The sequence below is a fragment of the Caretta caretta genome, chromosome 6, assembly GCF_965140235.1.
Source record: "Caretta caretta isolate rCarCar2 chromosome 6, rCarCar1.hap1, whole genome shotgun sequence".
NCBI classification, from domain to species: Eukaryota; Metazoa; Chordata; order Testudines; family Cheloniidae; genus Caretta; species Caretta caretta.
In genome coordinates, this window is record NC_134211.1 from 94,090,560 (window position 1) to 94,117,254 (window position 26,695).

Consider the following 26,695-nt stretch of genomic DNA (forward strand, 5'->3'; position numbering starts at 1 on the left):
GAGAAAAAGTCTGGAGATAAATGTGGGAAGTGAGGGACATATGCTTCTTCTGTTAAAATATTATGTTTTCTGTTGAAGAAAAAAATCCAGACTACATAACATTGTTGTTTTAGTTAAATAAAACAATTTAAATGTCCGTCTGGTGATCTCCTCCTAATACAGCATGGCAAGAAAATGCTCCAAATATTAATGATTAACCTGTTGAATTGGAGATATTTATGAAGTCATTGGGAGGTGAACTATCTGCTTCAATTACCTTTGGTAAATGAAATAATCAAACAATCATTTTCTGATATAGCTGTAAAACTAATCTGAAAAGTTTTCAATATAAATCACTGTTTCAAAACATATAGCGTGTACCTTCTAAATATGAAACCTACATCTACCTCTGAATTGTGAAGAATATGTATTAAGGTTATAACAACCAACAGGAATGCACTTTTATGTAGAAAACCATGATTAAATTGAGTATTCCTGGCTAGTGATTTAAATCAAATCCACCCTGATGGTTGATATAGGTAACTGTAGATATACTACAAAACTTTTGAAAGGCATTTGACTTAGCACTGTATGACATTCTGATTTAAAAGTTAACACTGTACAATATTAATAGAGCACACATTAAATGGATAAACAACCAGGCAAGTAAGAGATCTCAAAAAAATAGCTGTCAATGGGAAATCATCACTGAGTGGGGGTAGTGGGGTTCAGCAGGCCCAGTGCTATTTGACATTTTCATTAGTGATTTAGAAGGAAATATAAAGTTACTGCTGTTAAACACTGCAGACAAAGACTGGCAGAGTGGTAAAGACAAAGACATTGCAGACAAAGATTGGCAGACTGGGTAATCACACAGCACAATCTGGATAATTTGGTAAGCTGAGTCCATTCAAAGAAAATGTGTTTTATGAAAGACAGGTGCAAAGTTATGCATTTAGGAATAAAGAATATAGGCTGTACCTGCAGATGAGGGACTCTATCCTGGGAAGCAATGACTCTGAAAAGAATTTAGGGGTAACAGTGGACAAGCAACTGAGCACAAGCACCCAGTACAAAGCTGTGGCAAAAAGGGCTAATGCAATCCTTGGAGGTATAAAGAGGGGAAAGGGATTTTACCTCTGTATATAACAGCAACGAGACTGATACTGGAATGCTTTTTAAAAGGATGTTGAAAAAGTGGATTGGGGCACAGAAAAGAAAAGAATGATAAAAATGATTTGAGCTCAAGAGAAAATACCTTTAAATCTCCTACCACATGAGCTCAATCGGTTTAGTTTATCAAAAAGAAGAGTGAAAGGTGTCTTGATTACAGAGCCTAAGTACCTTCATAGAGAGAAAATAAAGGTATTGAAGAGCTCTTATCTAGCAGACAAAGGCATAAAAAGAACTAACAACTGAACGTTAAAGCCAAACAAAATTCAAATTAGAAGTTATGCAAAACTTTTTAATAGCAATGGTGATTAACCAGTGGAACAAGAGAAATGACTGAATCTCCATCTTTTGGCCTCTTCATATTAAGACTGGATGCCACTTGCGACTTGATTCTGGGCCCTACTATTTCTTTTATAATCTCTTCTTTGCTGAAGAGGTTTATGAAACCGTTTGCAATAGTTTAATTTAAATATATAGAAGTGCTACTTTGGTGCAGCTGCACTGCTGAGGCACATCTGTGAAGACGCTCTATGCCGACAGGAGAGAACTCTCCCATCTGCATAATTATTCCACCTCCGTGAGAGGCAACATAACTTCAGTATAGACTGCACTTAGGTTGCTGTAACTTGCGTCCCTCGGTGTGTGTGTGTGGCTTTTTCACACCCCCAAGTGACGTAAGTTATATCAACATAAGCGGTAGCGTATACCTGCCCAAGATCACAGACACCCCCGCAAAAATCTATCAAATGAAAATGGAAGTTCAACATTAAAGTCTCAATATTTTCTAATCTTTTAGAAACATTTTATCAAATTTTACCTCTTCAACCTGGCCATCTTCACCTCCATCTTTTTCTTTGTCTTCCTCTTCATCATCATCATAATCTTCTTCCTCATCTTCTTCTTCTTCAGATGATGTGTCTCCAGCTCCATCAACTTGGAGTACAAGTGGTGCTTGTGGTTGTGCCTGTTGCTGTGGTTGCTGCTGACTGGCAGCAGTAATCTGTGCTTGTGCCGGTGTAGGAGCTGCCACTGTTGTGGGTATGACCTGTGTTTTGTTCCCTGTAAATAGGATTTGCTGCGGCTGAATAATCACTCCTGTCTGCTGGGAGATCCCTCCAGGGATAGGAGCCAAAACCTGAAAAAAGGATTTTATATTAGCAATCGTGCATACACAATACTAACAGAGCAATTACTTACCAAAAACATTTGAAACCTGTCACTTCTTTATACTACTTCAAGGAACACAGTCACAAACATAGTTATCAAACACAGAAAAGTAAACAAAGATTTTTATAATTTCACTTTTAATATTGTGATAACTTTAAAAAAAAAATTGGTAACACTGGATGCAGATCAGGTAGGAAGATCCTGCACAGAAGCCAAAGATATGGAATTTCTAAGGCATCAAATAAGTTTTTAAAATCCCCATTTCTTTATGCAACTGTCAATTTTTCAGAGCCATTACTGGCATGCAATTCAAACAAAAGAACACATACCCTTGTACTTAAATATGCAAACTACTGGAAAACCTTCCTACCAGGTGAGTTTTAAGTATGAGCCCACTTATTCAAAATGTCCCTCTTTACCTGCTGTATAACAGGAGCTTGTACACCACCAGGCTGCATCTGTGGTATAACCTGTTGCTGTAGAACCACTGGCTGCTGTTGCTGAATGATATACTGAGCTCCATTTGCAGTTCTAACTACCTGCAGGATCTGGCCTGCAATGAAAACAGAACCACTTAAAATGTAAAAATCCACACCTAAAATTATCATCTCTTTCAAAGTTGGTCACCTGGAAAAAGACTGAGCATAATTAAGGTAGAAACTTCATCTTACACTTCCACCAATAACAGGTTGAGAATTTTTATTATTTTTAATACTTTAAACATGGCACACATCTACAGCTTCAAAACAACAAGTCTTTAAAACCCAACCATATGTTTACAAGGGGCATAATGCAAGAGCAGTTTAGAAAAGAGACAACAGGCAGGTTGCTAACAGGTGATACAAGGTCTCACATGAGGCCAAAGATTAACTCACTATAAAGCAGCACAGCAATCTTCTGAATATTCATTCCCTACATATGAAGAGTGTATTTCATGTTTTTGCAAGGTCCCGGTTTAAAAGGACAGAAGCCAATAATATAGATATACACAAAGAAACTACACTTTCTATCCTATTGTGTAGGCTTCGATCCGCTGTTAAACAGACTCTGTATTCCAGCATTGAGCACATTTCAGTGTTGGGAAACTATGTTTTTCTTTTTAACAAAACATGTGAAAAGTCCAAGCATTTTTTCCACTGAGTCTACTAATTTCACTGACTGCACTAAAGAATAGCTCATTCTTTAATTTCTGTCCTCTGACAAGGCCAAGATGAGGCCAATAGAAGAACAACTCCTTCTACAGGATTTTAGAAATTTGATAAAATCCATTCCACTTTTTTTGGGGGGTGGTGGTGGTGAGGGAATAATATTTTTACCTTAAAAGATGATCAGTCGCACTGTGTAGAATACTGTTTTTTGCATATATGGCAAACAATACTGTAAAATATAGTTGTCTCTCTTGCTATTCTACAGTTTCCCCACCTTTACTATGCTTGACAGAAAAACAGATACACGGGAGATAAAATTTGCTGAACCGTTACTGGGACAAACAAAAGGTATAAGAAGGCAGTTATGAGTGGCTTTTTATACTAGGACCTTGTATCACCTTTACTCCAAAAGAAAACAATTTCAAAGATTCTTCTCCTCTGCATCTCCCCCACAAAAGCACCATGACTGTGAGCACTAAAAGCTGTTTCGGACAGAAAACACATTTTCACAATTTAGATTGGTCTTTTTACATCATAAAACTACTGGATTTGTTTTCGAACAAAAAAAAACAATTTTCCCAGCCATTTTTTACTTCCTGGTTGCTTTCGAGTTGTCCCTTGCAGACCTCATCAGGGCTGTTAGACAGCGTTGTGATGTGAATATTCTAAGCTTACATTCTTAAATTTACTCCTAACATTTGGAGTAAGGAGACAGCTTTAGACAAGGGCACTAATGGGTAAAGAAGAGCTTGAGCCCTTGGTCCTTGACTGTTTTGGAATGGGCTGCTAGGAATGGGGTTTCATGTGCCAGGAGTCAGAGGGGCAAATGCTCAGAGGGGGAGCAATTCAAACTCGGTATATACTTAAACTCTATATTTGGCTTTTATTATAGTTACCCACTCACATTTTTAAAGGTGACTGAGGAAAATTCAAACTAACTGTGTCTGCCCTTCGAATAAATCCACAGCACAGGGGATTTATAGATAGGATCAATACTGCAATCTAAGTACAGGCAACCAGACTATCATGATGCCAAAAACCGATGAACTTTGCAAGTGGAGAACAAACTCTGAAGCAAAAAATATTTAAACTGTTTTTCAGAAATATCCTTATGCTCCGTAGATAAAAGCCTAGCAAGGACAGATTAGTACTCAGAAAAGAGGGCTAAGTTCCAGAGGCAAGAAAGATCCACTAACTTCATTTATTTTTCTTTATAAAATGCCAGCATCAACTACTTTAAGTAACAGTTTATTATGTCTGTTCACTTTCATCTTCCTTTTCCCTGTCTCTAATGCCACTTTCAGTTACTTAGGTTCTTGCATGTCCCTGATCTCCATAATATCTAAACTACTTTTCTTTCCATGTATTATGTCTTTTTTTCTTTTCAGTCTGACTGTTGTGTAATTCTCTTTCTCCATCCCTCCTTTCCGTGATACAGTTTCTCTTTATCCCCATCTCTATAGTCTCTCTTTCATTACCCATGGCACAGTCCTACCACCTTATCCCTAATTCACAGAGCACACGCAATAGTTCCATGTTTCATCTCATTACAGCAGAGAAGCGTGTAAAGATGGTCACCAGCTCTGTGCAACAGATATAAAGTTGCAGACAAGACATACCCCAGCTTCAACTCTTCCACTTTCTTATCAGAAAGACAAAGGAGGAACTGAAGTGATATCCAGATGACCCTCACCTCCATCATCTCCTGCTAAGAATAGGTTTAGCTCCCTGACTCCATCTAAAGCATAAACTCAGTGGTCAGGATCTACACCTGCAAAGAACCCAACCTTGGGAACACAATCTCCGTAGGAATACGTGCCCTTTCTCCTTCCACATCCATTTGAGAAAACACTATAGGTACGACTGTGTGTCTCTCACTGAGGCCACGGACTCCGGTGCTGGCTATGGGGCTGCCTGAACAGTTTGGGTGTGTGGGAATGAGCTAGGGGCAAGGGTGCAGGGCGGCACTTACCTCGCAGGGGGGGACTCCCTAGCTCCCACCACCTGTAGCTCCGAGGCGGAGGGGCCAGGGGACTCCATGCGCTGTCCACCTCTGCAGGTCCCACCCCCGCAGCTCCCATTGGCTGTGGAGCTGGCGCTTGTGGTGGAAACAGTGAACGGAGAGCCGCTGGCTGCCCTTCCCCCTAGGAGCTGCAGGGACATGCAGAGCTGGGTAGGGAGCCCGACAGCCCTGCCAACCCTCCCCCCAAGCACCAGCGGGGGTCCTGGGCCATGCACCGCTGCTCGCCCCCTCCCAGCACCAGTGGGGTCTCAGGCCACCCGCTGAAGCACCCACAGTGCTTCCAGACTGTGCCCCCCCCTCCCCCCCCAAGTTTTAGTTAGGGGTATATAGTAAAAGTCATGGACAGGTCATGGCCAATGAATTTTTGTTTACTGTCCGTGACCTGTCCACGACTTTTAATAAAAATACCTGTGACTAAAACGTAGTCTTAACTATAGGGCAGCACTTCATAGGTGGAGAAAGATTGCTGGCAACGACATAAATAATTTGTGATTGATCCTATGGTATACACTTGTTTTCCTGTAAAAACAAGAGAGGAATTTTTTCCTTGTATTAAGATCTGAAAGTTTCACCTCTGCTCTGAATCAGATTTCTACACCGTTATAAACCTCAACCTTCCTATTTCAGGCAAACTTCCATTAAACATAGCAGTCTTTAAAGCCGTCTCTTAATATAATGTATATATTTTCAAATAGTAAACAGCTGAAGAACAATACCTTTCAAAATGTATTAAATAAAATCTTTTAAAGTTTTATGGTGGTAAAGTAGCACTGTAATACATACAGCTCAAGAACTGTATGGTAAATTCCCTTTACTACAAAACTCCTTCCTGATTTTTAAATGTTTCACATGAAATGTAAAAAATTACAATCATTTGCAAATCAAATAGCTTGTCTATAATCCATTTAATGTTAAGGTAATTACCTGAATTTGTAAGTATCTGCTGAACAGGAGTAACACCAGCAGGCAAAGCCAAGGTAGCTGCAGTGGCAGCCGCACTCTGAAAGACAAGAAACCTGTTAACAGCCAGCATTACTGCCAATGCTTTGCATCATGGCACACTAGCTGAGGATTAAAGAATAAGCATCTGTTGAGGTGAAGTAGGACAAATGTACACAATCACCATAGCTTCTATGGTGAATCAACATTTACTCATAAGCAAGTTTCCGTGATGTTAAAAGGAAGATGACTAATAGTATAACGTGCATATATTAGCTATCATAGAAGTGAAATCTTTCTGATTTCTATTTGCCTGCTTTGATGGGCTCCCTTCATTCTATGTGCATCACAAGTCAACTCGATTCTGCTTTATTTCCAGGTTTGCCAGAAAAGCTCTGGGAATAAGTTTTGCTCATCTGTGCTCCCTCTGCTGGCCAGCTGTTGGGTAACGGAGCATAACACTAATAAAAAGACCCTGGTAGCTTCGCTCCTTTTTTTTTTTTTTTTAAACCAAAAATCTGATCATTCTCTAAATTATTTAAAAAAGCAAATGAGGGAGATTTTTAAAGTCAAAATTGGAGTTTGGCAACTACTGTTTGTGCCTTGATCTTTCTCTTAGAAAATAAGGCTTAAGTAGACAGTGTATATGATTCTTCTAATAAGTGATCTTATTTTAGTCTTCGAAAAACAAGATGTGAAACAGTATTTAAAAAATTAGGACTCTACTCCCAGCTCTCCGAGTTAAAGTTAACCAGCCTCTCTGAATATGTTATCTGACTAATAGAAAAGAAAAAAACTCAAGGCTTAAAGTGAATTGTTCAAATCCTGGAATAATGCCAATATCAAGGGTAAAAGAAAGTAAGTTCCTATGAGTTACATCTGAGACGGGGTGGCCAACCTGTGGTTCTGGAGCCACATGCGGTTCCTTGTATAGGCACTGACTCTGGGGCTGGAGCGAAAGGCACAAACTTTCCAATGTGCTGGGGGGTGCTCACTGCTCAACCCCTGGCTCTGCCACAGGCCCTGCCCCCATTCCACCCCTTCCTGACCTCTCCCTTGAGTCTGCCTTGCCCTCATTCCGCCCTCCCACCCCTGCGTGCCAGGAAACAGCTGATCAGTGGGGCTGCCAGCTAGTGGGAAGTGCTGGGAGCAGGGGGGTATGGGGAGAAGGAGGTGATGGGGGGCTACTAACGTATTACTGTGGCTCTTTGGCAATGTACATTGGTAAATTCCAGCTCTTTCTCAGGCTCAGGTTGGCCACCCCGATCTGAGACAAAATATCTGATCAAAGAAGTTTAATCACCTGATAATTGACACCATACTCAATGAATATAGTGAAATGATTTCTGTTTTCTAGGCAAAATCATTTCGTAGAATAGCTCATGTGTGATCTTTTCCTGGATCATCTATGATAAGTTTAAGCTAAAAACAGTGGCACCAGAACTTGGGGCGGGAGAGGGGCACGGAAAGGCCCTCCCACTTTTCACTGGGGCGGATCACGCCCCCTTACCCTCTTCTTCCCCCCAAGGCCCTACCCCACCCACCAGGCCAGCATGGAGCCCTGCCAGGGAGCCTGGGCAGCTGTGGCGAACTCTCCACCTGCCCGGAGTGCGGGGCGGCTGAGAGCAGTCCCCAGCCTGTGTTCTCACTCCCTGCCCAGCCAAGCACAGGTGGAGGTGGAGGATCCACAACTCCGCGCCGACTCCCCACGCGACTCTCCCTGACCTGGCTCCGACCAGGGGGAGCATCAAAGCCGCAGCCCAGCCAGACACAGTAAGAGCCATGTGGGCTACTGTGAGGAGCCGCAGCGCAGGCCCAGGGCAAGTGGAGGGTCTGCCGCGGCTTCCCACAGCTGCCTGCCCAGCTCTTATCATGGCTGTGCTGCGGCTCCAAGGGCCTCCCCCCACCAGCCAAAGCTGGGTTGGGCAGAGCTGCGTGGGCAGCTGTGTGGAGCCTGGGTCCTTCCACCTGCCCTGGGGGGGTAGCCCTCGGGGTGGAGGCACGGGCAGGGGCTACTTCCCCCTCACCTCCTGGATGGGGTGAGGAGGGCTCACTGGCCCTGCTCTGGCTTGGTCAGGGGGGACTCAGTCTCCCGACCCCCCCATTTTTGGGAGGGCTCCGGCACCCTTGGCTAAAATATTGTCAAGTAAAATGTACAGAATCACGGAACTTTGATTTTTTTTTTTTTAAATAAACCAAAAGAGTATGGATATTTGCTCAGGTAAGAAACATTCCACAAAAATAACAGCAACAGAGAAGTATTGGGATAAAGTTTTAGTAGTACAACCTTTTCTTGATGCCAAGAGAATTCTTGCAATGGATTGCAATGAAATGCATTCTAGCACTGAAATGTAAGTTCTGCAGTGACTCTGGATTTGAAGTTATTTTTATTGCATCTAAAAGACAACCTGATTTGTAGAAAACTAGGGACAAATTTGTTGTTATTCTTTAAGACTATCTAAAACCAGAATTATTCCTCAACACAACAGGCCATGGCAGCTAGAGAGAAGCTTTATTTTAGGAGGCTGAATGACTACACTGACGTAGAGTTAGCTAGCCTTGGGATACAGCCAAGAAGCAGGTCTATGGCTAAAGGCATCAGCCCTGAGGAAGCTGACTCCGATGATTGTCTGCATAAAGAATTAAGGCCTGAGAGTCTGCATCAATACCTTGCATTCACTATTTTTAACAACTTAAACAAGCAACACAGGTGTGTGTTACACTGGATTTGATTTTACTATGAAGCAACACAGTAATATAAACACTAAACAAAACACACACAGTTGTTATAACAAATTCATGACAGATCCTCTTGACCATGTAAACAAAAAGGATCAAATAGACATTAAGAACATTTGGGGATTATTTCAAAGTTTAAACTAAGTGACCAAAATGTATTCTGGGCCAAACGTGAAGATGTTTGTGTAAGTCATAGAGAAAGGATGCACAGCTTAAAGTCTGCAAATTAACACGAATCCACTTGGGTTTGAACTGTAAATTGATCTCAAATGAACCTTTGGATTTTAGTCCATATGATCCCAGTGTCTCATCTTAGTACAAAAAATAAAAATGTAATGACGACATCAGAACTAATTTTACCCATGCTGACTGTCAAAAACAGTTCCAACTAGCAGTCAAATGTTTCTCCAAATCAAACTTTGGGCAGTCTGACAATTCTACCAAGCCCTACTATAGGTTTAAGTTTAAGCAGAATGTTAACAGTAATACCTGAAATGCTGGAGGATACTACTGCATTTTTCATATTGATGAAAAATTAAAGTGCAAAATGGATTTAAATTTTACTATTGGGTAAAATGCACATTTCTTGTTTTATGTAGTGTAGTTATAGCCGTGTCAGTCCCAGGATTGTAGACACAAGAAGTTGGTCCAATAAAAGATATTACCTCACCAACCTTGTGTCTCTGTTTCTGGTTTGTAAGAAATCAGATCTCCCTTTGCTGGCAGACTGATGTAATCGCCAATCAGAACCTCCTGGAGGGTGACACTGAGTAGAAGCAGACTAGCGCTTTTCTGCTGTCCCTTTGCCGCACATCTTCTTACAGATAGGGGAAAGGACACTACTAAAGCATGTTTTAATTTTTTCTTGCCTTTAAAATAAACAAGCTGTGTCTGCGTGATCCATTCTTAGTACAGATTTAAGAGTTTTCTTTAGTCAAACATTTCTTTTACAAAGCCCTAATTGGACAGATTCCTTAAAGTAGTTTTTTGTTTTGTTTTTTTTAAAAAGCTTCAGGCTGTACTCTGGGAACAGCACATGTTTAAATAGCTACACATACTTTCTTTTTACTGTATAGCATTGGGCTCTATTGAATGAGAACTAGAGAAGAAACTCAGCAGGGTAAGCAGGCAAAATCCGGTTTCTGCTGCTATTCAGTGGAATTTACAAGGAAAGTGAGGCAGAAGTCAGTTTTAGTTTTCATTCAGCCTTTGGTTGCATCATGTTTAGTCAGTGCATCTAGGATTTTGAAGAGAAGATCAGCAAACTATCTGACAGACAATGAGCAAATGAACTGCTGCTGCCTTAATTGTTCAACTTTATTTATTGTGCTTTTAAATTTACATCAAACTCTGGAAGGATATTCTTTAGCATGGAGTTCTAAATCTAAATAAATAACTAAATTTAACTTGCACAGATTGTGTTTTGGATGTCTTGAGCTGCAGGACAATAGGTTTTTCCCATAGCCTAAACTTGATGTCAAGCAAGAGAGACAAAGTTAGACTACAAAGACAAAACTGTAAGGAATGGATGAATGGTTAGGATAAAAAGTTGTGAATTTACTTCTGCAATAACAAATGAATTGAAATAAATAACCAGAAAGGCAGATTCAAATCCCTGTACAGTCAGTATCATTTTTATGAGTTTATTATTTATAATATTTGAGGAATGTCATTCTTCATCTGGTAAATATAACATAAGGCTTGCACCAGGGTAACAGTATTTTCCACATGTGAAGTCATCCCTTCCTGGGATTGCTGTCATACAGATTTGTATCAGTATTAGCTGACCCTCAAAAAAAACTTAGACTAATCCAGCAATATTCAGACTGAGGCTTGCAAACCGCAAGTGGCTCTTTAATGTGTCTCCTGTGGCTCTTTGCAGCACATGATATTAAAAAACTGTATAATTTAATTATTAACCAATCAGGATGCTTTTACTACATTATTAACCAATTGCAGTTGATAAAATAATAATACTTGGTCAGTCATTTTACTGCGAGAATAATTTTTGTATACATACACACCTCTACCCCAATATAACGTGGTCCTCGGGAGACAAAAAATCTCACCGCATTATAGGTGAGACCACGTTATATCAAACTTGCTTTGGCCCCCACCGTTCCTTGCTCCCTGACCACCTCCTCCAGAGACCCCCGTCCCTAATCACCCCCAGGACCCCACCCCCTGCTCCCTATCCCCCGACTGCTCCGACCCCTATCAACACACCCTGCCCCCTGACAGGCACTCACCGGCAGTGGCAGGAAGCGGAGCAACGCGGCCCCAGCCCGTTCCACTCCGCCACCTCCCAGCTGCAGCACTCCGCTTCCCGCTGCTGGTGAGTGCAGGGAGGTTGGGGAAAGGATGCCCCCTGTACTCACCTGCAGCAAGAAGCAGAACGCCACAGCTGGGAGCTGGGGGAGTGGAAGGGCTGGGGCCAGGCTGCTCCGCTTCCGCCACTGCCAGTGAGTGCGGGGGGGATCCCTTCCCCCAAGCCCCCTCCACCAAGCGACACGGCTGTGGCTGGAGAGAGGGAAGCGAAGTGGGCTGCTCCTGGGCCCCTGCTAATCCCCTGGGCCACTCTGGGACTGCGGGACCCCGAAAATGCCCCCCCACACACACTTTTGCCTCCCAGACTTGGGGGGGAGGGGGGGAAGGAGCCCCTGACTACCCCCAAGACCCTCTGCCCCTTATCAACCCCTCGGCCCCGGCCCGGCACCCTTAACGGAGCTTTACCGCATTGTATGCGAACCTGTGTTATATCGGGTTGCGTTCTATTGGGGTAGAGGTGTGTGTGTGTGTGTATATATATATATATATATACACACACACACACAGATACATATATATATATACACACACACACACTCTAAATATTTCCCGTCAGACTGTTTAAATATGTATAGCACTATAGTAAATGAAACAATGAATTCATGCTACTATGGTTCTTTTGGGTAATGTTGATTGCTAACTTGGCTCCTGAACCACTGAGGTCTGAATATCACTGGTCTAACTTATATTTACCTAGAGGATCAAGCTAGACCCTAGGTCTGTTGACAGAAGCAAGCCCTGGATAAACAGCTCACGTGTTGTCAGCCTAGCAATCAGTGAGGCAGGAGCCATCTTCTGCCAGTAACTCTTGGTTTGTTTTTTTGGCATTTGATATGACTCATATCAGACTTTTATCTTCACTATTTAAATAAATTACAGCATTGCATAAAGTTGTAATTCTGAGTCTTACCATGCCTGACGCGTTCATGTGCTGTATCAACTTTGAATCTGGCACAATAACCTGCTGCTGAGGTGCTACAAACAAAAGAAACAAAACGTCAATTCTATATGATCTGGACAAAATAAATTACAGGAAGCAGGTAAAGGACTAGTGATTCAAAGCATGTGGTTGTACCAGCTGTTCTTTACTCTGAAATGTCTGCAGTCCACAGATATGCGTGTTTCTACTGCAGTGATGACCTTCATTAGAATCCCTGGAAGGTGATATGGCAATCCTAACTGGATCCATAGTGATTTGACCTCAACAGTTTCCTTTAGCTTCCCTGCTCTTTCTGACACTGCTTCTTAAATCAAACCTTGTTTAGATATTTAAATAAAAGGGTATGACCCTGCAAATTTCAAGGAACATGAGGATAGGCCCACTATCCCAACATCCTCTAAACAGAATAAGTTGGCATTAATCTGTGATGACCTAGAATCTGAAAATGAGTTTCGAACCACAGAAAAAACAGGCAACAGCAAGGACTAAAGTGATGGTGACACATGATATTAAAGTGACAAGGCAACAAGTACATCATGAAGTGTAAGTTCTCATCCAACCTTGTTTTGTCCCCAGGACTACTCTGTAAGTCAACCATATTTAGAATCACAGCATTTGTTAAGACTATACAAAGCAGAGTCTTCTGTTAATGAACTAAAGATACAGGGATGCAGATATAAAAAGATGCATGGATTTCGAATCTTAAGTTGTAAGTTCTTTGGGGGCAGGGACCATTTTTTTCTTCTCCATTTGTACAGCATTTATAACAATAGGGTCCTGGTCCATGACTGGGGCTCCTAAAAATTGTCAAAATACAAATAATAATTCTAGTGTGTGTCATGACTATAAGATAACACATTGTCAATTCCCTCATCAACTCATGCAGACATGGTATTAGGTTGGGTTTTTGTTTATGCAACAGGGACTCTATAAAATCAGAAAATGTTTGCTCCCTCTATTTAATGCTTAATCAAGAGTGTTTAGAAATGCTTCCTTGGAATTCTTAAAGTAAAGTCTACAATGTGATAACTGCATTTAAAAAAGATTATTTGTATGGGTAAGTTTGACAATGCATCTTGAACCCATTCACTTACATACTGCGTGACCAGCTGGGGCCACAAGCAAGCCATCACATTTTTTTTTTTTTTTGGCTCAGAACTAATTCCAATATGAAAAACATGTCTGTTTAACAGATTATGTGTAGTAAAATAATATTTGCATCCTCATCCCAGTCATTTTAAAAGAGACTAGAGGTTTAGTATAATTTTTAAAATCCTGTTTCATCCTACTTAATGAAACTCTCTCTTAATTGAACACGTACACTGATTTGTTATTGTAGGGCTACTAATGACTAGCAGACTGACATTTTCATTATAGAGAAAAAAAGACATTTGTTTTGGAAAAATAAGTTATGTGGGACTAGACAAATAATATATAAAAGAGAAGTTAATAGACCCAAAGTTTGATCTACCAACCAGGACACCTTAAATTTGAAAGACTTAAATTCTCCTGAATTTACTTTTTTAACCGAAAACTGCTGAAACCATAGAGAGTTTCATGTAGGCACGTTAGAGAATCAGTCTAACCTTGCTGGGATGCAGGAATAAGGACTTGTTGTGTCTGGGATTGCTGCTGCACAGTCTGCTGTGGTTGTGAATGATGATGATGGTGGTGGTGGTGATGCTGCTGCTGCTGCTGTTGCTGCTGCTGAACCTGCAACAAAAGTTGCTGTTCTTCTGAATGAAACCCATCTACAGCCTTGGACTGCATCAGCTTGTTCTCCCACAGCTGCGTTTGAGAGAAAGAAAAGGTGGTATCTCCAGGTGTCATTTTAATGTTGTAGGATTGGAATTATTACAAATAATGCAATTCAACTTGGTCCTTATTTATCCTGTACATTCTACTTTGTCACAAAATCTTTGGGCATATGTAGGTTGGGTATATGACCCTCTCCTAAGGCACCACACAGCAACAGAAGAAAAAAATACTCCAAGGGAATTCTAAATTTAACTTTCATGGACATTCCTTTCTTCTCCCACAGGTAAAAGATCATCCTTATAACTCCACATATCGGAAGCAGGGAGGCAGAGATAAAATGGTAGCTCCTATCCTTCAGTTCCCACCCCCTCTACCTCCATTTTAGTTTCCTCTCACCAGAAGCATGTAGTCTTCACCACAGCTCTCTCAACATTTTTCTTTCTAGAATTTCTACAGATAAAAAGAGTCTCAAGGAAGATTCATTATCTTCACCAGAAGCTCCCATTAGTGCAGAGGATTGTGGTTTTATATAGCAATTTAATTATTTATACCCCCATAGTATCTAAAAGCTTTGTCTCTCAGGCCTCTTGTTCTACCATCCCCTGCTTTTCACTGTTTCCTCCATTTTTACTGTCCTTTTCTCTGTTTTGATGTCTCAGGACTTGTCTTGTTCAGGAAAGTATTTGAGAAGGCATCAAGAAAAGCATCAGACAAAATATCCTTTATTCTGGTAGCAAACCCATGTCACAATTTTGGTTCACGGGACACAGTTTGCATTCTGGTGAAGTGATGGTCCCTCAGAACTCTCCTCCTCAGATGTGTACAATGCAATTTATCACATGCCATGTCAGAAAATGGGATATTTTTGCAAAGCAAAAGTCATTAGATTTGGAAAAGTGGAGCACTCTACAATGAAACTCTTCAGCTTACAAAGAGGAGAGAGAAAAGAAAAGCATCCCCTATTCAGGATGAATTAAAAAAAGATAGTTACAAATATTTGGATTTTTGTATTTAAATTCATTACAGATTTATTTTTAAATAAACCTATTTAATATTAAATTTGAAGTTAGGACCACTTATTAGGCTTAAACTTATTATAATTTATTAAAATAATTTAAATTAAATTAAAAAATTCAAGCATTACGTTTCTTGCCAAGCTTTTTAGAAAAGTCAAATCCCAGAACTTGTGGAAGTCACTGGCTAAGCAACTGGAACCAGAGTATGTTATGTGTTAAACCAACTTTTCACAATGATAGCCTTTTCTGCAGGTGCAGAGAGAATATCTTCTTCATTTCCGTTTATTTGACTAGTTCTGTTCAATGACTAGTTCATTCAAAGTTAACAAAATGGGAATTAAAAAAGCAGGAAAGCCTGTGTTCCTCTGCCAATCTATGAATAAAAATTCAATATGAGTGGATGAGATCAACTAGCTCTAAACTCTTGAAAGACATGGTAACCAGAAGCAATTAATTAAAATCACTAACTACAGATAATATTTCCTTTGTTTAATAAAGCAGTTATTTTTAAATGCAAAGTGTTTTAATAAACTTTTTTTCTTATGTATTCAACACATTTAAGGTAGTTTTATTTAACCAATAAACAACATGTTAAAATGCTGGGTTTATGCATTTTTAATTTAATTTGAATTTTCATCCAAATATAGCTTGACATAAATCACAAATAAAAATTAATCGTCTAGTATTTTACAAATGCATCATTCACACATTTTCTAACATAATAAAATATGAAAAAACTAAGAATCTGAATAAATGTAAGATTAGCTATATATAACTGTGTAAATACATGTGCATAGATACAGTGTATTCTCCTGGTTAGCAAAAAGAAGCACCAAATTTAGCTTAAAGAATTTAGTTGCAAATCAACATGCTTTAATGGTTACCAACCATTAAGAATCAACTTTTCTTTAGGAAAAGAACCAAAAAGATTAAATGCAAAGCAAGATTAAAATTTATTATTTAACTCATTCCCATTTGCGGATTTAAATCATGATTAAAATCTGCAATTTCAATAATTCAGATTTAAATCAATTCACCTGATCCCTAACTGAACCATCATGGAAAACTTTACCTCTTGGCTAGAGGACAACACACACATGACCTTACCTTTTTAAACAACTTAGATACTTAAAATACCCACAAAGCCCACACTGAAACATGATCCCTATTGTAAACTTGATATATAAGTTGACGTGCAACGAATACAGCAAAGTGCATAATGTGGGAAGGTGGAGAAAAGAGCAAATCTGCTGTACATATAAGATGTACGGAGGAAGATTATACCATGCATAGCAGCATCTCAACTCCTATATCAAGGGGATGAGTGCTTTGCTTAGACAATGAAAATTCACTAATTTTTTACTATATGGAGCAGTAAGCACTACGTCATAGGCTGGTTAGTATGTTATGGAGCTGTAAATACTCTGAGTCCAACTACAACTTACTGTTTTGAGTTCCAGAAGGACTTGTTCATCTACTCCTTCATCCAAAAAAACTTCTCGGACATCATTGATGACATCTTCGATTACGGACCTGTACAGTTTAGGCTTTAAAAAGTTATTAGTAAGGGTTGCTTGTACCATAAGAGACTTAATAGTCTAGTATTAACGCAACTAAACAGATTTTTTTAAAAAACTCCTCTGAAGGAATGCTTTCAAAAGGCCAGATACCGTAACAACCCTTGAAGCCAGTCTTACTAGAAAAGCCAAAGATGGACAGAGCAAAGAGATGAACTACTGTCTCTTATCCTCAAAGGTGTTACTGCCAATTCAAGGCTGAACCACACTGCCAAGTCAATGGGACGAAGTCTACACTACCACTAAGTGCATTGGCCTCTTTTCATTTACAGAATGAGTACATCAGGCTCCAAACCGGCACCTTTATGAGTGCTAACGTCTCCTAATTTTTTAAAGATATATTTATGGTTTAGACACTTATTTGCAATATCTGCTCAGCACAGTACTGTAAACAGGTTATATTAGCTACTTGAGAGGATCCCCATCAAGATATCCAACACTACTACATAGTTTTGATTAATAACGGTCAGCTAGGATTTCTTTTAAGTGATCAATGTTCAATCACACGCACAAAAGCCTCCTTGTGCAAGCTGAAGGCTAGAAGACGATATAGTATGTACAAAAGAACTTCTACTGCATTTACTGTTCTTTAAAAACCAAAGGGGAAAAGTGTTTTGAAAAACAGACTCCAATACTTTTAATTCATAACAAAGATCAAATACAAAGAAAAATTTAAAAAGATATACTATGTTTGGTCACTTAATATATGCAGGGAAAAAACTAGGAAAAGCTGTACTGAAGTTTTACAGCATGTTTCTTTACAACAAATGCATAATTCACCTATGGAGATCTAGTTTCAGATTATATTCAGTCTCAAGTGACATAAGTGATCTAGTAAATCCCTCCCTGTCCATATCACAAAACTTCCACATAAACAGTTTTTGCTTTGCTGATGTCTAGTAATGGAGACAGGAATGGTGCAAGTCAAAATTAAGTGGATATGGGAGAAGTTGCAGAGAAAGATTCTTCACCTAATTTCTTAAGATGCTGCACCAGTGTCATTCTATCAACACCTAATTCTATCTTCAATTTCAAAGATATTTTTGCCATCTATTTATCATTTTTCAATATTAAAATATATTGCTATAAACCAAGCAGCGGAGAAATGACAATCCACCATTCTGTTACTCCTATCTCTGTTTTGATCTGAAATACTGGGATAAGCTTGTCTTGTATTGCCCTGGGAGACCCAGTTTATAGCAAATGAGTTTAAAGCTCAGTATTCCATCTCTGATACATGCGATATGTACCAAAGCATCTTCTAAAGTCATCTTCTCTACTTTTTTTTTTTAAAGGTTGAAGAGCCTTGTGTACTTATAGTTTGCTGAAGGCTAACATATTAGTTAAATGTATTTATGCACATGAATGTTTGAAACAGACCTTGAAAATTTAGGTAACTGTACAGCATTAGTACTTTAGTTCTAAGCAGTGTGCAATTTAAAACAAGTAAAAATGTCAAGCACTGTTAATGGGATCTTGTGTTTACTTTGAGACTTAGTTCATAACAGATGGAAAGCAAAACATCCCATTTAATAATAAAAAATTAGAGATACATTTTCTGCAATAAGCTAACTGGACTCACCTTATGACAATCTCAGCTGTGCAGATGTGCTACTTGATCAATTCTGCACATCATTACTAAATATATTAGAGGTGTCACTTTTTGGAAGATGACATTGGCACACTCCAGCAAACAGTTATGCACATATATAACTTTAAGCACATGAATAATCTCACTTAAGTCAATGGGACTAACGACACACTTGAAGTTAAAACATACGTAACTAGTTGCAGAACTGGGGCATAAATATCTTGTTCAGAGTGGACAAAATGAATAGCTGATCCTATCAACAGAGTACTTTAAATGATTAGCTTTGGTGATGACAAGAAGAAAGCCCTAAACAGCATTTTCTCCTTCTCCCGCAGCTTAGTCTCCTAACAAGTCTGAAGAAGTTTTATAAATATAACCTTTGTAATGTTATGTGTTAAAACATCAATGCTCAGATATAGCCAGCAACTTCACAGCCCAATCCCTACTTGGGAATGTTTTAATATGTATTTTCTTCCTTTACCATAAATAATAGTTTTTGAAGAGTTATCTTAGGTTTTCCCCTGTATATTTTGTCATGCCCTTGACACATGAATTTTTCAACATTGCACTAACAATTCAAAAAACTGCTCTGGACTCATCGGGGTGTCCCCACTATATATACCCATAAGTACTGGAACTAGGTGTGCTGGTGGTGCCGCCGCACCCCCGCCCTGAAGTAGTAAAAACAACTCAAATATATGGGTTCTGCCTTCAGCACCCCCACAATAAAAATTGTGCCAGTACCACTGCATATATCCTGTTAACTGTCCAGCTCAGAAGAATGTAATTCCCTCTAGAGCAGCAGTAACTGTTTTAAGAGCTGTCCATACTGGGGCATTCAGGAACACCACAAAGCGTTCCCTTCAATACTTTAAACCTAAAGACCAGGATATCCACAACAGCCTCAACTTCTGACCTGTACAGAGAAGCATAGAATATGAACTTAATTTCAAATCAGCATTGTGTATGAAAATTAACAAGTTACTCTTAGCAATTAAAATGTTTATAGAGTTCTTAATTTTCATTTGTCTACGTACACATGATTTTAATTCCCAGATTTTAATTACATCTGAAAATTCCTTCCAAAAACTGCTTGCTCACTCAGAAGTCAATCCTGGATATAGTAGTACTGAACAGACCTGGACAGAATTTTACTCATCCAGAACCCTTTCTAACTTTTTTGAATTTTCATGCTCAGTTAGAAAGATAATGGAAACATAACACTTGAACAGAAATCGGTTTCCTTTCAGTTGCTCTTTCCAGTTCAGGTCCCAAATGTGATTGCAGGTTGTAAAGAACTTCTCTCATGCACATCCTTTTCTTTGACTATACATGTTAGGCATAATGCCAACAATAAAGATGCACACATTCTCAAGAGAGGACCTAAATTACGTAAATTGACTCGTATGTATAAAAAGGAAGAGATGGATTATAAAGCTCACAAAAATGTATCTTTACCTCCAATCAATGATCTGACTACTCTACCATAGTAATTTGCTGGAACAGCCAGCTGCCACAGTATTATTCATTATTTTTACAGGGGTAACTAATGATTTAGATATATATATGCAAGTCCCACTACTTGACAAAGTTTGAGAAATCCAGACAAAGAAACATGGCTTGCAACAGAAACTTACAAGTTGGCAATTAAAATTAGAATGCTTTCACCCACTTTTTATTGATGAAAGTACCTCCCTTCTAACATACTATTGTACTATAATAAAAGGAGTACTTGTGGCACCTTAGAGACTAACCAATTTATCTGAGCATGAGCTTTCGTGAGCCACAGCTCACTTCATCAGATGTGTACCGTGGAAACTGGTACACATGAGCTGTGGCTCACGAAAGCTCATGCTCAAATAAATTGGTTAGTCTCTAAGGTGCCACAAGTACTCCTTTTCTTTTTGCGAATACAGACTAACACGGCTGTTCCTCTGAAACCTGTTATTGTACTATAATGAATCTCAGACATTTATAGGTGAATGCAGACCCAAAACACAAGAATGATAAACAAGTGTTTAACAAGCTCAGTCCTAACTGCCACATACAGATTAAGAAAAACTAAACACCACTCAGATTTTCTCATTTACTTATTTGGGTATGAGAACTGATGATATAACCACAACTTTATATGAAGGTTTACAAACTAGTGCTCCCTCTGCTGGGAATGGAACAAATTGATTGTAAGAGAAATTTTAACCCCCTTCTACCCCCACACTTTGTGACAGAAATTGATTTGAAAAGAAAGCTATGGATGCACATGCTACATTTTAGAATCCAAAGAACAAATACCACCAAATTGTTTTAAATGCTACAAGTCATTTGACCTTAAATTTCTTAAATTACTTTTTTACTTTAAAAGGGATGCTCTTTATTACACCTAAAATTTCTTTAGCACTTATTTTTGCAACAACTAAGATTCCTGTAACTAGAAAATTACAAGTTTGTTTGTATACTCTGTGCATTTGACTGCATGTTGCGTATAGCTGCTTTTACAATTTCTCCTATACGAAAAGAAGTTCGTGAATTCATATCCCCTATCTGTGTGGCTCTTTTACTTAAGAACGGGAGAGAGAAATAACATCTTTTAAAATAAATAGTAAAATGTAATTGTAAAACCACAGGAACTGGCAGGTGGTGCATGGAGAGAAACAGTACTTGAAACTACATTTAAGTTTGTTTGTTTTTAATGACCAAGTTTTAAGTTGTTGGATTCCTTTTATTACAAATTAGCTATAACAATCTACTATCAAATCCTTGCTTGTTTATGTAAGCCAAAATGTTGTATTTTCTCTTTAGCAGAAAGAAAACTGTTAGTGGTGATTTAATTACAGTGAAACATTAAAAACTATTGTACAGTAATAGTTTAGGCCCCCAAACTGACATATTAAAGCTATAAACTGGTCATGTTCTTTGAGAATATTTCTGTTCATATTAGTATGCTAGATAAGGTTAAAATATCTGGCTCCATTACCAGACTCAGACCTGAACTCCACAAAGTTAACTGCATCAGGGTCTAAACTCTCTTTAGTGGTCAAGTCTTAAATAAAAAATAAAATCCAACAGAGAACTTGCCCTTTACCCCTTTTTAGCCTGCACCTCAATCAGATACATTTTAAGGTTTTATTTGATTAATCTTTTATTGCTACAAACTGAACTTTCCAGACACGGTTGTTTTCTAACAACTTTCAAAAGCTGTATTGTTTTAGTAGACAGGTGCAGCTAACTATCTTTGTACAACGGAGAATTCAAGTTTAGTGAGGCTTGCAAAGCAGTTTAGAGATGCTTCAGAATAAATACCATTTTTTCCTATACTGCTTCCTATTTATTATATAGTGAGATGAAACACCACACATACAAAAAGGCCTACTTCAGTTATATAGTAACAAAATAAAAAAGCCTAAAACTATCAGAGGACAGCCTGTGCTTTTTGAAGGGTCTGCTGACATTTATATTCAGATCCTCATATGCAGACACTGCATGCAGCTTATGGGACACACAATAAACTGCAATGTCCAGAATTAGTGACTAACTTAAGTGACTGAAACCAAAATAAAAAGAAAATACGAAGGCAACAGAAATCACTTTACGCTTATATAAGACTGGTTCTGTTATAATATAAAGGGCTACCTGGCACTTAACATTTGAAGCAATCAATTTTTTTAAATTTGCCTATAATACTGGTGTTGATATTACTTCCACAAAAATTATGAAAAACTTTAAAAAAATTCTAGCCCTTCCTGGAGGGTAATAACATGTGTGTATAGCCATCAGCTTTATCACCTAAAACAGATATTTTAGTGCTACAGAAGTCCAGCCTACAATCTATTGCCAAAAATTAAACATTTTAAATATGTATAGCTTCGCAGCTGTAGTCTGTCCACCCTTAAATAAACTTTTGCAAAGTATCATAAAATAGGTATCCCACCTTCTCTCTATACAATACTGGATAAGAACTATTTTAGTTCAACTACCACTTTACCCCAGCAAAAAAGGCACTTAATAGGACAGACATATGTATATACTAGATATTTGCTGCACGACATTCAATAGCTAAGGACTCCAGAATACTTTCAAAATGGGGTTGGGGGACTGGTTGTCTTTCCTTAAACAACACACACAAAAAAGGAAAGAAAGCTATTTAATTCAGCAGATTATTAAATCTATGAGGGGAACATCCCCCTAAATAACCTAACAGAAATAAGCAACTGCTAGTTTACAAATCCCACAGCTCCAGTAATTGGGTTTAAGAGCAGCAGACTAGTGCAGAGGGGACTCTAGCTAACAGCTAAGCAGAAAAAGCAGGGACTGAGTGACAAAGAGACCGTGTCTGTCTCTCTTTCAGTCTCTGCCTCTGGTGCATGCACCTCCCAGCAGCTCTCTCCCTATTTAAAGGCTGATGTGGTGTTTAAATGGAGAGGCGGTGACGTGGGGCTGGAAAGCACCTTCCCATCCTGGCAGAGTCTATATTAGAGAGCGGCAATGGCTCTATATAAACAGGGCAGCCACAGGGAGGAGGAACACAAGGAGCAGGGAGACAGAAAGGCAGGGGAAGCCATGATGGATCTCACAGAGACACAAACAAGGGGGCCAAGCCTGCACCGTAACCGCCCGGACTCGGGGTTTGTCAGCAGCTTTTTGGGGGTAGGCTTGTGGATGGTTTATTCTTTTCAGAGGGGAAGGGAAAGAAGTGATCGGTGGGGCTTGGTGGCTACACAGATTTATGTGACTGCTTATTGCACACCTATGTGAATACAAGTAAAACAAGCCACCTGAGAGTGCAGAAAGCACAAGGGGGAGGAAGGGGTGAGTTGTTTTTTAATTATTTCCTTGCCACTGGGAGAGGCTGGAGGGGGGTTTCTCCTCCGTCAGCCGAGTCTGCAGGGCTGGGACAAGTGCTTTTCAACCATCGCCTCTTTCTTATAACGCTACATAAAATGGCTCCAGCAGTGCCAGGCTGGGTTCCACACATGCCACCAACCCGCCACCTCGCCCCGCACCCCGACGCGGGAGGCAGCGCCTAGCTTCTACAGCAGCATCTCCCCTCGCATCCCCCGAGGAGGCTCGCCCCCTCCCCAGCCATCCCCCCAGCCTGATGGCGGAGCTACCCGGCTCCCCCCGCCCCAGGCTCGGCCCGCCTCGGGGCTCCTCGCTGGCAGAGACGCTGCCTGCCCGCCGCTCGGCTCTACGCCGCCGCCCCCAGCCCCCGTCCCACTCCGGCGGGTCCCGGCGCCTCTCCCCGCCGGCTCGGGGCTGCGCTCGCCTCCGCCGGAGCGTCAGCAGAAGTTGGCGCCTGGCTGGGGGCGCTGCCCCGGCCAGGCCGACCGTTCCCAGCCAGCGATGGCGGGGGGCTTTGAGCCCCGCCTGTGTCGCCGCCCAGGGCCCCCCTTTCCCCCCGGCCCGGTCCTTACCACGGGGTTTGTGTTAGCCGAGCTCGCCATGTCCCGAGCCCCCCGGGACACCCCCACCACGGCGGAGTCGCCCCTAAAACAATAAACCTGCCCGGCGCGTCCCCCCCGAGCCCCGCGCGTCCCGCCCCGGCACACGGGGAGCCCCGCGGCCTGGCCCGGCCTCGTTCGCCGACCCTCGGGCTGCAGCCGCCGCCACCAGCCGCCCGCTCTGCCCGCTTCGCCCCTTTATATAGCAAGAGCCGAGCAGCTGCGCGAGCGGCCAGGGCGAGAGGGGGACGCGGGCGGGGGAGAAGCGAGGCTGCGCGCGAGAGCGTGTGGGACAGAGCTCCGCCCGCCCGAGGTCACGTGTGAGGCTTGCTCCGCCGCCATGACACCTACTGAGGCGGAAGTGGCGGAGGGGTCACGTAATATGCTCCCGCGCTCAGACCTACCGAGGCGGAAGGGAAGGTTCTCCTGCCCTCTTAGTGCCTCTGCCCGGTCAAGATGGAACTACCAGTAAATCCGGGACAGCCCCGGCCCCCCACGACCTCCGGACACGCACAGCGAGTCGGCCTGCCGTTGTCCGGGGCAGAGCTCGAGAGGTATACACAGTCCAACACACTAGAGAACCGGGGCTGTCCTGTTGACTTGACTGTGACTGTGACACTGAATATTGTTAGCATCGTCTCTCACATGACAGTATCTATTAGAATCTGCCAGCAGGCAGCAGCTGATCTATGGATCTAGCTTGTCTGAGACATCTGTCTCCACAGTGCATAGGAACAACATATGAGAATTAAGCTTATGCTCAAATAAATTGGTTAGTTTCTAAGGTGCCACAAGTACTCCTGTTCTTTATATGAGAATGAGTGGGGGTAAATTAAAAAAAAACCTGATAAGAGGAAATACATTTTTACACAAGGCATAATTAACCCACAGATGTAACTTCCGGAACATGTTATTGAAGCTATGAGCAAAACGAGATTTAAAAAGAAGTTAACAAGGCTATTTATTGTTACTCTGTAGAGGATAACAATAAAGGGATATAAACATATGTCTTGTCTCATGTCTTATATTTAGTTTGTGAGCTCCTTGGGCCAGGGACTTTTTGCTCTTTTTTGCTCTTTGTTTGTACAGTGGGGTCCTGGGCCAGGACTAGTTCTCTTCAGTGCTACAGTTATACAAATAAAAAATAATATTATCCTGGAATGGGGATAATGATCATGTCTTGAAATGTTTGGAGCATGTAGTTGCTAACAGGACTAGTGAAAGAAATCTTAGACGTGGTCTATATCCCAAGAACTTGACAGTTTTATTACATATTGATTACAAAAAGAAAAGGAGTACTTGTGGCACCTTAGAGACTAACCAATTTATTTGAGCATGAGCTTTCGTGAGCTACAGCTCACTTCATCAGATGCATACCGTGGAAACTGCAGCAGACTTTATATATACACAGAGAATATGAAACAATACCTCCTCCCACCCCACTGTCCTGCTGGTAATAGCTTATCTAAAGTGACCAGCAGGACAGTGGGGTGGGAGGAGGTATTGTTTCATGGTCTCTGTGTGTATATAATGTCTTCTGCAGTTTCCACGGTATGCATCCGATGAAGTGAGCTGTAGCTCACAAAAGCTCATGCTCAAATAAATTGGTTAGTCTCTAAGGTGCCACAAGTACTCCTTTTCTTTTTGCGAATACAGACTAACACGGCTGTTACTCTGAAACCTGTCATATTGATTACAGTAACTGAGCACCTGAGAGAAGACTGGTGTCTCTCTTCCCACCATCCACCACCACATATAGCCCCTCTCTTCCTGCCACAATTTCCGTCTCACCCTCCCCTTCCCGACCCATTAAAACTTTAGAAGTCAGGTATGCACAAATATTGTTGGTAGAACCTGCCACCATCTGTTTTTCTTTGGGGGACGGGATGGGGCTTGTCAAGGTTCCTCCCCCACTCTGAACTCTAGGGTACAGATGTGGGGACCTGCATGAAAAACCTCCTAAGCTTATCTTTACCAGCTTAGGTCAAAACTTCCCCAAGGTACAAAATATTACACCCGTTATCCTTGGAATGGCCGCTACCACCACCAAACTAATACTGGTTACTGGGGAAGAGCTGTTTGGACGCGTCCTTCCCCCCAAAATACTTCCCAAAACCTTGCACCCCACTTCCTGGACAAGGTTTGGTAAAAAGCCTCACCAATTTGCCTAGGTGACTACAGACCCAGACCCTTGGATCTTAAGAACAATGAGCAATCCTCCCAACACTTGCACCCCCCCTCTCCTGGGAAATGTTGGATAAAAAGCCTCACCAATTTGCATAGGTGACCACAGACCCAAACCCTTGGATCTGAGAACAATGAAAAAGCATTCAGTTTTTACAAGAAGACTTTTAATAAAAAATAGAAGTAAATAGAAATAAAGAAATCCCCCCTGTAAAATCAGGATGGTAGATATCTTACAGGGTAATTAGATTCAAAAACATAGAGAACCCCTCTAGGCAAAACCTTAAGTTACAAAAAAGATGCACAGACAGAAATAGTTATTCTATTCAGCACAATTCTTTTCTCAGCCATTTAAAGAAATCATAATCTAACACATACCTAGCTAGATTACTTACTAAAAGTTCTAAGACTCCATTCCTGTTCTGTCCCTAGCAAAGACCAGCATACAGACAGACCCAGACCCTTTGTTTCTCTCCCTCCTCCCAGCTTTTGAAAGTATCTTGTCTCCTCATTGGTCATTTTGGTCAGGTGCCAGCGAGGTTACCTTTAGCTTCTTAACCCTTTACAGGTGAGAGGAGCTTTCCCCTGGCCAGGAGGGATTTCAAAGGGGTTTACCCTTCCCTTTATATTTATGACAGGGCTATATCTCAGTAAGCTCTTGCTCAGATTATCCCAAATGTAGACCACTAACTCCA

At 40.8% G+C, this 26,695-nt stretch overlaps 1 protein-coding gene and 1 non-coding gene across 2 annotated transcripts in view; both read right to left on the reverse strand.

Annotated features, from left to right (window-relative positions):
• GTF2A1 (general transcription factor IIA subunit 1) overlaps window positions 1–24,061 on the reverse strand; it is a 35,369-nt gene extending 11,308 nt beyond the window's left edge. Inside the window, exons 1-7 of the mRNA XM_048855424.2 lie at window positions 23,790–24,061; window positions 16,656–16,757; window positions 14,023–14,224; window positions 12,407–12,471; window positions 6,415–6,490; window positions 2,739–2,872; window positions 1,970–2,287 (exon numbers count right to left, since the gene is read on the reverse strand). Of these exons, the coding sequence (XP_048711381.1) occupies window positions 1,970–2,287; window positions 2,739–2,872; window positions 6,415–6,490; window positions 12,407–12,471; window positions 14,023–14,224; window positions 16,656–16,757; window positions 23,790–23,819 (927 nt within the window). The 5' untranslated portion in view covers window positions 23,820–24,061. The remainder of the gene's footprint in view (window positions 1–1,969; window positions 2,288–2,738; window positions 2,873–6,414; window positions 6,491–12,406; window positions 12,472–14,022; window positions 14,225–16,655; window positions 16,758–23,789) is intronic.
• On the reverse strand, window positions 12,774–12,914 carry LOC125639265 (small nucleolar RNA SNORA79). The gene has a single exon (XR_007357446.1). It is a non-coding gene; the product is annotated as a small nucleolar RNA SNORA79 (small nucleolar RNA).
• Window positions 24,062–26,695: the final 2,634 nt, after the last annotated feature.